At 40.5% G+C, this 13538-nt stretch overlaps 1 protein-coding gene across 3 annotated transcripts in view; it reads right to left on the reverse strand.

Annotated features, from left to right (window-relative positions):
- Window positions 1–5578: 5578 nt before the first annotated feature.
- Window positions 5579–13538, reverse strand: part of LOC111159951 (transmembrane 7 superfamily member 3) — a 34485-nt gene continuing 26525 nt past the window's right edge. For 2 of the 3 annotated variants that reach the window (XM_022522660.1, XM_022522662.1), the window contains 5 exons: window positions 13036–13116; window positions 12062–12214; window positions 9370–9467; window positions 8618–8780; window positions 5579–7137 (listed from right to left, as the gene is read on the reverse strand). In XM_022522660.1, coding sequence (XP_022378368.1) covers window positions 6875–7137; window positions 8618–8780; window positions 9370–9467; window positions 12062–12214; window positions 13036–13116 — 758 coding nt within the window. In that variant the 3' untranslated portion in view covers window positions 5579–6874. The remainder of the gene's footprint in view (window positions 7138–8617; window positions 8781–9369; window positions 9468–12061; window positions 12215–13035; window positions 13117–13538) is intronic. The other variant, XM_022522661.1, reaches the window with a different exon arrangement.

The raw sequence follows: 13538 nt of genomic DNA on the forward strand, positions 1-13538 counted from the left end.
ATCTCCACTGTCTCCCCTGGCTAACACACACTATGATAGGTGCTAGAGCAAACAAATGAGATTCAACCTGAATATCATACAGTAGGGAAACAGTTTATGTCAGTTGTTAATTTACAATCAACATCTACCCAATGCAGTTTATTATATACCACGGCTTAAAGATTCTAGCAACAGGAACAAAAACATGTACCTAAATTTGCATAACAGAAACCTTAATACTAAATTGCACATACAACTACGTAAAAATCAAAGGCATAGGGAGAAATGTCCAGAAGCAAATAACATCAGTATACTTCTAATTCCATTGTTTTACGTACACTAGACACTTAGCTACAAAAAACTTTGTTGCCTGAAAACCAAACTGTCTTTGTATAGATGTCATAATTTATACAACTATTTCTCCTAATGATAGAAATTCAGACTGTTTTCAATTTTTGTTAACATAAAACAATGCTTCCCTAAACATCTATGTACATATTTCTGGTGTATAAATTCTCAAGAATTTGTTATGTTCCTTTTTGTTACAATTTATCTTTTACATAAAGGAAAAATAAATGTATACGGTTAAAAATCCAGCATACAGAAAATATTACAGTTCAAAGTCAGTCTCTTACAACCCATGTCTTCCCAGAGGTAATTACAAGTTTCTTGTGAATCAGAAAAGCTTAATCTATTAAGTGCTGTTAAACATACACACACACCCACACACACAATTGGAATCTCAACTACACCTTGGTTCCTCAGTTTTGGTTTTTTTTTTTTTCAGTTAATGATAACCCTTGCAAGTTTTTTTTTTGCCATATAAGGAATAAAGGATTAAACTCACATAAAAAGCAAAGCGTAAACCCGTGGCTTTGGAATAACTAAAGCTGTCAGAAAATTCACTATGTTGAAATCAGTACAGTAGGTAGAACTAGACCCAAGGTAAATACATCCTTATCTTGAAGCACAGGATATACACTTTTTGGGTGTCAGACATTGCTAGGAAAGCTACATTTTCAGCTTTCTATAAAACTAACAAAGAGGAAAGCTGGTTAGAATCTGGGTTCCAAGAGCTTGTCACTGCATAACCCCAAGCCTCAGCAAATTGCTTTTGTCTGTACAGACAGTTCAGGATGAATAGGGCTAGCCCTTGGCTACTTTAAAATGCCAAGGATGTATCAGCTTCATCTTAGATTTCAGCACCACTCAGTGGTCAAATACTCAGTGCTCCCAAATCAATGGTTGATGTGAGATCAAGTGAATGAATACCTCAAATGTTAAATAACTTCTAGAATATGTTCATTTTAAGACCTATCTCTGGGGCGCCTGGGTGGCTCAGTGGGTTAAAGCCTCTGCCTTTGGCTCAGGTCATGATCCCAGGGTCCTGGGATCGAGCCCCACATCGGGCTCTCTGCTCAGCAGAGAGCCTGCTTCCTCCTCTCTCATCTCTGTCTGCCTCTCTGCCTACTTGTGATCTCTGTCAAATAAATAAAATCTTTAAAAAAAAAAGAAAAGACCTATCTCTAACTGAATTTAAATAAAAATCTTTATAATAACTTTATTCCTGGTCATGCAGACTCTAGACCTATAGAATATAAGAGGTTGAAAACATCATTCAGGAGAAAATTCAGTAGAGAATCACCAGTATATATCACTGAAGGAATTCAGGAGGGAGAGTTGGTTTGGAAGAAGAATAGTTCTACTTGTGAAATGGAAGACTAGCCTGTGTTGAAAAACTTTCAGGCATTTTTTTTTTTTTTAAGATTTTTATTTGAGAGGAAGAGAGAGACAGTATGAGCATGGGGAGGGGCAAAGGGAGAAACTGACTCCCCACTGAGTAGGGAAGCCAGACACGACTCAGGGCTCCATCTGAGGACCCCTGAGATAATGACGTGAGCCAAAGGCAGATGCTTAACTGGCTGAGCTACCCAGGTGCCCCAAAACCTTCAGGCATTATTAAGCAAGATGAGAGAGTTTTTTGTTGTTGGTTTTGTTTTTTTTTTTTTCCAGAGAAAAGCCTCTAATTCTGTCCATGAAAATAGTCCTCTAGACCCTAGGCCCAGCCCTAGCAATACATATATTCAGTGTTAAGCAATTTAGATATATGGATGGTCTCCTGCTCTAAATACAGCAGCTGGTTTATTTTAGAAAGGTGTTGGAGCTCCCAGATGGCTCAGTTGGTTAACTGTCTAACTCTTGGTTTTGACTCAAGTCATCTCAGGGTTGTGAGATAGAGCCCTGCACTCGGCACTCAGTGCAGAGTCTGCTTGGGATTCTCTCCTTCCTCTGCCCTTTCCCCCTGCTCATGTGCTTGCTCATGTCATTGTGCAACTCTCTAAAATAAAATTTTTTTAAAAAGGTGTTGACTGGAAAACTGGGGAGCAAAGGCACACTTAATGTGTCTCAGCTACTTCGTCCATCTGCATCACTTTCTAATCTTCCACCCCCTTCCTTAAAGCTCCCAGGCAGGCATCCATGCCCTGCCCAGTGCACTCACCACAAGTTCAGGCAGGCCAGATAACACACAAGCCAGTCTGGACAATAGAGAACCCATTAGCAGGAGGAGCCATGAACCTCAGGTGAACTAGCCTTCTAGCCCCCTAAGAACTACAAAGAAATAAAGGTTGGTATGGCCATCCTTTAACCTCCTTCCAAAGGAAGGAATTCATCCTGGGGGCAACGGAGTAGGTATATTATACTTATTTAGAGGTATATTAAGAGGACTCTGGAACAGAAGGAAAGAATTTGACGACCACAGCTTGCAGATCACTCAAGTGTTCTGACCCACCTGCCAGGAAACACCTGCTAAATTCTAGGGTCTTGGGAGGAAAAGAAAAAGGTAAACAAAAAGACAAGGTGTACTCTGTGCAGTTTTATAGTATAGATAAAATTTAACAAGGAAGACAGACAATAAAAACAGAACCACCATACAATCTAGTAATCTCACCTCTGGGTATATAGCTAAAGGAAATGAAAAGCAAGATCTTATAAAAATGACTAATTCCCATGTTTACTGCAGCATTATTCACAATAACCAAAACAGGGAAACATCCTAAGCGTCCATCAATGGATGAGCAGATAAAGATGTGGGGGGTTGTGTGTGTATTTATAATTTAAACATTGTTCAGCCGTGAAAAAGAAAGAAATCCTGCCATTTCCAAAAACATGGATGGACCTTGAGAGAACTATGCCAAGTGAGAGAAGCCAGAGAAAGACAAACACTAGATGATACCACTTCTGTGTGGAATCTCAAAAACCCCAAAATGGTGATGACCAGCAGCTAAAGGTGGGAGAATTGGGGAAATGTTATTTAAGGAAGAAATGAACTCAGAATTAATAGACAAAATCTGGAGCTCAAATGCACTAGGGATTATGGTCAACACTACTGTATTATAAATTGCAAGGCTGCCAAGAGACTGGATCCTGTTTTCACAAAAAGAATGATAATTATGTGACATGACAGAGGCATCAGCTCACTGTATGGTGGTAATCCTACCGTAACATCAATATACCAAATCCACATACTATACCTTAAACTTACATAGTGTGGGAAGTCAATTACATCTCCATTTTTTAAAAAACAACACCAACAACATCCTTTCTGGATCAAAATGTGGAAAGCTGAGAATGGGCTCACTGACCCCACCAAGAACCAAAGTGAAGGGCTGCAAGGACTGGCAGGGAGAGGGAGAGATGCCCCTGGGGGTTCTCCACAGAGCAGGGAAGGCCGTGAAGCTTCTTATGGTTTCAACCCCACTACATGGAATGCACTCAGCCTCCTGGTGGTTTAGTTACTCCTACTCATCTTCCAATTTCAGCTTCAGTGTCATTTCAAGGAATTCTCGCCTGGCATCCTGGATTCCATCCCCTCGTCCATTTTAAGTTTCATTGCATATTGTACCTCCTCTGGGTAACTACTCCAGTACCTGTCTCATCACACTCGAAACGCTGCAGCAGGGGCCATGCCAGTATATTCTGCCATCTTCTTCCTAGTACCCAAGGCACGGCCTGGCACTTAGGAATTCAACACTTATTTATGTAATAAGTAAAAGTGAGATCAAAATAAAACTGCTGTCATTTTATGTGGGGGATTTCTTGTTGTTGTTGCTGATATAGCCTGATCCAGACCTGCCAACCTCCCCAGTGTAATGATTATATGGTAGTCCCTGGGTAAGCCCAAGTGTCCACTAGCTTGAGCCCCTTTCTACCTCCACTTCATAGAGTGGTCCTTATGATCACAGTGGCCAGATTGCCCAGAAGTCTTCCAATCAACAATCAGGGTAAAATGATTTCTAAAGTATATTAGTTTCTAGCTAGGCCTGCCATGAAATATGATACATGGAATGGCTTAAGCAGAAATGTATTTTCTCACCATTCTGAAGGCTGGAAGTCCAAGATCGAGGTTGGTTTCCACTGAGGCTTCTCCTCTGCCTGCAGAAGGCTGCCTTCTCACTGTGTTGCCACCAATTCACCCGCAGAAGAAAACTGAAAATAATCAATGATTTCTATTTTCATTCTGATACAGTATAGAGCACATTTGGATGGAAGTTAGGTATCCCAAATTTTGATCTGGGCACTATTATTGATAATAGTGACTTAATTGACTCCTTGGTCAAGAATTTCCTCAGTTAGGGGTGCCTGGGTGGCTCAATGGGTTAAGCCTCTGCCTTCGGCTCAGGTCATGATCTCAGGGTCCTGGGATCGAGCCCCACATCAGGCTCTCTGCTCAGCAGGGAGCCTGCTTCCCTTATTCTCTCTCTCTCTCTCTGCCTGCCTCTCTATTTGTGATCTTTGTCAAATAAATAAATGAAAAAAAAAAAAAAAATTTCCTCAGTTATAAAGTAAAGGGTCAGATCACATGATCTCTAAGGTCTGTACCTGGTCTAAAAGTCTAGCAGTTTCCTTGGTCAAACCCATTTTCTCTCCCAACCTTCTACATAGCAGTAGTTAACTGCTATGGTTTGATAACCTGGTAGCTAACCTATAACAGTTTAATCAGAACTAAAACATTTTAGGAATAGTATAATGAATTTTCTGGTGATACTACTACTTCGCACTTTTCTTCAGTTGGACAAACCTGAAGTGCTAAGGACACCAACATGAATTAATCCACCAAAGATACCAGCTTTCCTTCTAACAAGCGATATAAATGTTAACACACTGCCTCAGATTTCCTTCATTTCCTATTGTTTCATTTAGGCTTAAACTGAATTTTTAAGATAAAGACTGAATTCTCCAGATGGAAGTCATTTTATACCTATGAAACTTCTATCATGTCTTTATTGCTATCGTACAAATAGAGTTGGTCAAAAAGTTTTAAAAAAAATGAGGGGCACCTGGGTGGCTCAGTGGGTTAAGCCTCTGCCTTTGGCTCATGTCATGATCTCAGGGTCCTTGGGATGGAGCCCCACATTGGGCTCTCTGCTCAGTGGGGAGCCTGCTTCCCCCTGGTGCTCTCTCTGCCTGCCTCTCTGCCTACTTGTGATCTGTCATAAATAAAATCATAAAAAAAAATTTAATGAGACTTTTTAGCATTTTTTCAAAATAGGCATTTATTATTTAAAAAAATTATACAAAGTGGCTTTTTATTACTCAAATTATGAAAATTTTTAAACAATTTGTTTCAAGCCTCCAAAAAAGTGTGCTCTGTCTTTAGTCTTCAGTGGCAATACATTTTGATGGTATGGAAAATAACTCACAAACATTCCACAGAACTTTGTTAGAATATGCAAAGATATGACAGAAGTCAGAAGCCCTAAAGGGATTAAAAAAAATTTCAAGTAAGTATTATTGAAGTTAATATAAACAGGATTACAGAATAGTTAACACCTGTGTGTAATTTTGCAAAGCAAAAATGATTAGTTTTGTATGTCTGCACTTTGTTTCAGCCTTTCCAAAACACTTTTAAATGCAAAAACTGAAAATTTTCCAGTTACCTGAAACTTCAGAAATCTATTGTACTTTAAAAAACTGTGAAAAGCAGCATCATTTAAATACTGGTTAACTCACAGATGTATATGCAACCAACGACAAGCACCGTCACTATGACTCAGGCATGCCACAGTCCCCAGTTTACAATCCACAGCAGAACCAGAGGCAGCCTCTCTGACAGTTAAGACAAAAGGCCATGAGGAGTGAGTATGCAGTGCAGGGCATCTACCTGCTTGCTTGTGGAGGAAAAGGGTCAAAACTGAAACGACTTTCCTTACAGAATCCAAGGTCCTAATTCAAAGCAGCTCCTTTAAATTACATGATTCCTTTTTGACTCGCTCCTCATCACTAAAACACAGATGGTACAAAGTATATAAAAGAAAATTTTTGAAACCTGTATTTGACATCAATGCTAATACCCACCAATTTAGCAGAAAGAACTACAAAATGCAAATTTTAGGTTTCCTTACTTATGGGACTACAGATTGGGGTAGGAGCCAACTGGTTTCCTAAGAAACAATTCTAATGCACTTTAAATTGGAAGTGAGATGTCAACACTCCTTTAAGGAAGGGCCTTTAAAGGAAAAAAAGAGGCCATTATATCCATATCAAAGTTTTATTATCTATATAAGTTGACCTGTTTTCAAATAACTGACATAATTTAGTATTTAAATTAGCATTTTAAGCAATAAGAGGCAAAAACAAAGTGCCTACTGAACTATACACTTTATGACTGATACAGTAAATGTGTAATTTTACCACAATTAAAAATAAATGAAAGAAGGGTACCTTTTGATAATATATCAATAAGGACACCACAATATGGTACAAAGCACAGATAGATACAAAAGCCTACTTTCTTCTCAGACTGGCACTGGAGATGGCTGAAGCATGCCCACACCAAAGCTGGGGCAACACTTGACTTGTACTTCAAGATCACACTGACCAAGCCTTTTGGCATCTACAGAAGCAGGGGTGTTCTCTCTCCAGCTGGCTGTTCCTTCCGGAAGAATTCTTTGATCTGGGTTAGTCGGCAGTAGAGCCTCTCTCTCAATGGAGGGATGTGGTAGCTAGGGTCCAGAATGTTCGTTACTCTGCGCTCCCTCTCTCGCTTCCATAACTTGTACGGGTGGGCAGGAAAAAATGGCTGCCCTCTTTCTCTTCGCATCTGTAACGTCACTCCACTTACGGCAAGCATCCCCCATACTGCCAGGATAATAAAGTCTAAAAAAACAGCAAAAAAGCAGTTTGAACTCTTGTATTTTGCAACCTAAAAGAGCTCTAACACTTAACCTTTCAGAGTTTAAATCTGTGTCATTCTTTCTCGGCAATATTAGACTTTCTGGTGAGTTTGGCCAAATGTGTATTTCCTCACTTATAACCGAGGAATGAATAAGGAAGCTACAGTCTTAAATTTTAAAATGGGAATTTTCTGTTACAGGCACTTGAAAGTCCGGAGAGGCTGTAAAGAATCCGTTGTTTGGATCCCTGGAATTCTAATACTCTATGACCAGTGCCCACAGCGTGGTTGTTCGTTGTGTTTTCCTGGGGCTGGGGTAGGGAGAAAGCAGTCCAGTCCTCCAGCTGTACCCCACAAACACACATCATGAGATGTGTGGAACACATCTATGGAACACATGTGTGGAACATGAGACGCCACTCTGCTCTCTTTTCTCCCATTCCACTCAATGTGGGGGCCACCCCCTTCACACAGAGCAGGTACAGAAGGTTCAACAGTTCAACTGAGCTGCTGGCAAAGGTTGGACAAAATATTGTTTTGTATGTAAAACCTGCAAGACACGTGGATTTCAAGGTCTCTACCATCAACCTCTTATCCAGTGAGGGCAGGCTCAGGATGGTAGAGGGAAAGATTTGCCCTTAAATATTCACAGCAATCAGGACTATGCTTATAGATCTTCAATTCCAAGACATGCTTTTCCATCTTCCATATTTTAACATTTCTGAAACCAATACATCCTACACATCGTTGTGAACATCTGATTTAGTAACTTAGTAATCTAATTTAGTACTTTTTTTCCTTCAAAAAGTTAATGGAGAAGCTTTAATGGGTAGAATCTTAAAAGTGCAGAAACAATAACACCTACTGATTGAAAATCACTTTTTCTCTTTCAAGTAGCAAATTGCATGCTTCTTTAAAGGAGGGAAACAAAGGAATAACTTTAAAAATCAGACTGTCATTCTCATCCCACCCCAACTGGAAATTGACCAGGTAACCAGAGTAATCCTGGTTGAGAAATCTTTTTTTTTTTTTTTTTTTTTTAAAGAGAAGATTTTTTTTTTTTTTTATTTGACAGACATAGATCACAAGTAGACAGAGAGGCAGGCAGAAAGAGAGCGGGGGAAGCAGGCTCCCTGCTTGAGCAGAGAGCCCGATGTGGGGCTCGATCCCAGGACCCCGGGATCATGACCTGAGCCGAAGGCAGAGGCTTTAGCCCACCGAGCCACCCAGGCGCCCCTGGTTGAGAAATTTCTTAACAAAGTTCATTTTTAGAAGTATGAACTTCAACCTCCTTACAAACTTGAATTTTCTGCTCCTATGATCATAAGTGAACATTAACAGAAGACTCTAATAGCATCTGTATAGTACGAGTTTCCTCCTCTTATCCAGTTAACCTTCTTTCAATCTAGTTACCAAATGTTCTTGTTAGCACAAGTGGGCTAGTGTTCTCGGATTTAGTCTTACCATTAGTTTGAAAAGGCACATTTGTGAAAGCTCTGTGGAAATCCTTGTGGAGTGCTCTCTTGAGTACATTCAAAGTGACGTAAGAAAGGCTTGTGTACAAGTAACTGTCAAAGGCCAAGACCACCGAGTAGGAGCCAACGAATCCACAAGTCAGTATGCTCAGCTGTGGAAGAGTACGAGTGTTTAGGCGTCGCCACTGGCAGAACAAGGAGTGGATTCTAACCCTCCCCACTCACAGGGACTCACTTCTGCTCCCTCAGGGCACAGGAAACGGGGTCAAGTCTCAGAGCTGAATAAAGGTTACCTGTAAGGTAAAACTGACAACCACCTTTGACACCCACAGTGAGTTCTTAAAACACAGTTTACTTTAATCATAGAAATGTCTTTCCTGGGGAAGAACCTCATTAATAAAGTTTAACTAGACGAAGAACACTTCATCTGGAGAGACCGCTGAAACGAACAATCCATCCGCTTGTGCATTTACACGAGCCCAACCTCTCTGCTCCCACCGTTCAAAGCATACGGACAGCGGTGACCTGCCCCACTTGATGAAAAAAAACACTGTGTACTAATTGTAATCAGAACTTCTCTTGCTTTCACAGTAACAAGCCTATTTAAAATTCATCATCTCCTAAAGAGTCTCATGTAGCTCTCCCCAGTAAATAAAGCATGCAAAATGATGCAGTAAGTGAACAGCAACTGAAGGCCCGGGACAGTAGCATGAATAAATCTCACTGAATGAAAACACTCACTATTCTTAGGCAGCCCATGAAAACCACTGGAATGATAACAGCTATACAAGAGAAGGTCACCCAGAACACACCATCGTCTTGAAAAATCTTCAGGTTTCCTGCAAAAAGAAAGCAAGAGTTAACAGCAGGTTTACCAAGTTCAATTTCATTTTCTCAACATCTAAACACAGACATGCATCGAAGGTTTATTATGACCACCAGGGAACAGGCTGGCAATTAGAAATGAATTCTGACGTTTTTCGTTTAACTGCCAGTACAATCCCCTTTGAAGGATGTGTCTGAGAAGGTTGAGGAGTGGGAGGAAAATCAAGCAGGTAAATGCTCTGCTTTTAGTCCCTGGAAAATTTAGAAAAGGCTGGACTAGTCCAAGCTCTTCCATTCACTAGCCATGATACTAGGGCCCAGTTTCCTAACCTATAAAATGAGAAGATTGAACTATTTCATGTCCAAGCTCCATATCATCCTTCCTTGCTCTGTGTTTCTATCACTCTATGATTTTGCACTGCAAAGTAAAAAGTGCAAGTAAATGACATTCAGAGCTAACTATATGAACTCCTACCCAATATGAGCAGCAAAATCCATTCACTAGATTTTCGCCATCCGTGAATTTCCTGCCCAGGCCTTGCATCTTGGAAGATCAGGAAAGACGGGGGCTAACCACTTGCCTGAGCTTCCACTAAACCCTTACATTTAAATGGCGAGGACATAAGCCGGACAGTTATACTGATGCTGACACCACCATTCAGTCCAACTGGAGGTGGTCCATATGTTGAGACCCAGAAATCCTGGAAGAGGGGGAGAGTTCCACAGTAAGATGTGGCCTTGGGACTCAGCATTCTCAGAAAGTGAACTGCAACAGGTTGCAGGGAGGTGAATTTATGGATCATATTCTGTAGTTTAACTGCATTAACCTCCACAAAATACACATGTAGCTTTTAAAAAAAAAAAAAAAAAAAAGTCAAGAAATCCAGGGATTAAAAATAGTAGTTGTGATGCAGGCATGTGAAGACTGACCCCTTCAGAGCATAAGCTCTTTGCTATTGACATCATCAGGTGAAAACAGTAGTGACTGCATTAGATCTGAGAGCTTAGTCAGTATTTCTCAAATTTTGATGCTTAAAAAATACGATTTTGCACCCACTGGAGAAGGTCACCCTAACTGCCCTTCATCAATGAGACAGTTCACAAATAAACACATTAACTATTAAAAATTCGAACCAATCATGCCTCCATTCTCCAAGCACTGGCAAAGAAAGGGAAGGGAGCTCATTAAGTAGTTCATTTAGCACTTAGGGAGTAGGGCCCTGAATCTGCATTTTCAACAAATATCCCTGTGAACCTATCCTTTAGCCAAATCTAAACACTGCTACTTTGTATCAATCTAGATAAAAAGCTACCTGCAAGGGGGCCTGTGAGAATGAACCTGACTGTAGGTTTGGCTAAAATCAGAACAAAGGGACTTGGGATGGACAGTAAACAAACCGCTTGTCAATTCTTTCTGGTCTTGAAAAAAATATCTTCAGAGAGCCAACCGCACTCTGTAAATTATATCATGTGTGCTCAAGAGATGATGGCCTCAAGAGATAGTTCTTATATCTAACATTTCTATCAACTTTAATCTGATGTTGATATACATAACAGAAGAACTAAACATTATCACAAAAAGAAAATAGTATAGCAGAGTACCTTAAAATATAAATACTTTTTTTTTTAATATTTTTTACAACAATCAGGAAACGTTAAGTTCTTATACAACCGCAAAGTGGAAGGGGACAGACTGTGCCACTCCAAAATGTACACTTTGGCATGTGGATTATTTTGAGTTGAAGGCAATCAGGACCCAGCAGAGTCAGGAAAAACTTTAACTGCTTCACTAACTGCCTACAAGCATTTATACAGGGAGCCTGACCCAGAAAGAGAGCAACTACGCATGGTAACTATTTTATCTGAGATGCTCACCTGCCTGGGAAGGCAAACAGCTGATTACCACATGTCTGCTCTTCTTTTCTTGCGACTTGCACTCCCCACCTTGCAAACCCAAGGCGCCTACCCCATTCCTTGGCTTAGGAGGACAATGAAGCCTCAGTTGCTGGACAGCCTTTGGGCCCATATTTTTAAGGGGCTCCTATACATACAAAATTAAATTTGTCCTTTTGTTAATATATCTTATGTGAATTTATCTTATGTTAATATATCTTATGTTAAATGATTAGACCAGCTGACGGTCTATTAGAAGGATAAAGGGAAATTTCTCCAACCCTACAAAAGATAGTTAAATTACAAGTTAACCACATTCTTAAAACTGATAGAAACTGGATTACTTAAAAAAAAAAAAAAATCCCCAGAACCATCCCATGCTGCCACCCTTTAGTAGATATGTGAGAACGCCCGGAGTCTGGCAGGTGGCGGGAGTGAAAGTCAGGGTTAAAGACAACCCAGGAACAAAGCACCAGGTTCCCAACCCAGCTGCCAGCACAGCTGTGCCAAGCTCATCTGTGGGATACACCGGGCTTCAGTGCTCATGAGTCACTTTGTATTGGCCCTCCCTCAAGTGCCACATCATCCATAGATATTTCTAGAACTCTACAGGCAAGGCCCCAAGTCCCTGATGGGGCAGTATTTGCACCTAGAGAACCCAAATTAGGTCTTGCAAACAGTGAACTGAACGCAGAAAACATTACACATCTCCTACCCAGCAGGGCAAAGAACATCACTGAGGAGATGAGGAAGCCCAACTCTAATCCAACACACAGCATGCAGATCAGGAGGATTCCAAATCGCCACCAAGCAGCTACCAGGAGAATCCCACCAAGGCTTCCAGTGACGGCTGTCAGAATCAGACGAACTGCACGGAAGGAGAAAATGAACTGTTAGAGGCAGCTTTTCCTTACACATGCCTTAGACACACGATACCACTGCCAGAGGCAGCCTTAGCCTTTCTGTGGGTCAGGCACTGAGGCGATGTCAGGACTCCAGCACGGGGAGGCCTTCCCTAAGGACAGGCTGGTCAGAGCTGCAGAAACCAGCAGGTGAGCCAAACCTCCCGGGCAAGTGATAGGTGTGGCTTGGCACAACCCTTAAATTGGGGCTAAGGAAGAAGGGGCAATAAGCATTCTGCTAAATGTGACAAAGAAGGATGGGTTGTGTTTGAAGATAAAGAAAATCTTAATATTTTGATTGTTGTAAATCTTGTATCTTCAGTATACCACATAGGTGGACTATAGCAACATAGCCCTTCACTTCCCTAAGTACCACGGAATTCAGCAGGCAAATTAAAAATCCAGAAGAGGGGCACCTGGGTGGCTCAGTGGGTTAAAGCCTCTGCCTTCGGCTCAAGTCATGATCTCAGAGTCCTAGGATCAAGTCCCACATCAGGCTCTCTGCTCAGCGGGGAGCCTGCTTCCCCCTCTCTCTCTGCCTGCCTCTCTGCCTACTTGTAATCTCTGCCTGTCAAATAAATAAATAAAATCTTAAAAACAAATAAATAAATAAAAATTCCAGAAGAGAAGGTCTAAATGAGCAGCATAGAAAAGCTGTTTCAAGTGTAAGTGGCTCATTATTTACACACATAACAAGCTATCACACACAATACTGTTCAAACTATAGAAAGAAAGGGGGAGTATGAGCACAACCCCTTTCTTCCCAAACTGTATTATTTTCACTTACCATCATACGTAAGAAGTGTCAGTCTTGTAACTGGTATATAGAAGAAGAAACCCGTAAAGATAAAGCCTATGAAAAATAATTCTAGTAGCAAACCACCAGAAAAAGAAGAAAAAAAGAAATAGAAGCTATGGTTAGGTATTCTTTTCACAGTGCAATTTAAATTTCAAACCTACAAATACATGCTTAAGCATTCAGAATTCACACATATTAGGACATTCTGAGGAAAGATACACCTGAAAGACAGGAAAAATTTAGAAGTGGCTGGGAGTAAATATTCAATGAATACAGTATTAAAGTATTAACTATTAGATACACTGCATAGAGGTCAGTATCAATTGGTAAGTCGTTAACTGTTAATTTCATAGTTCATTTTAATATCCCTATACTTCCCACTGAAAACAAGAATGGTATACTTCTGTCATTGTGTCTGATCTGAAACTACACAATAGATTTAATTTGTTACATGAGCAAAAATAAAAGGTAAGGAAAAATAACAAAATATT

Source organism: Enhydra lutris, unplaced genomic scaffold, assembly GCF_002288905.1.
Source record: "Enhydra lutris kenyoni isolate GAN:26980312 unplaced genomic scaffold, ASM228890v2 scaffoldscaffold72, whole genome shotgun sequence".
NCBI lineage: Eukaryota > Metazoa > Chordata > Mammalia > Carnivora > Mustelidae > Enhydra > Enhydra lutris.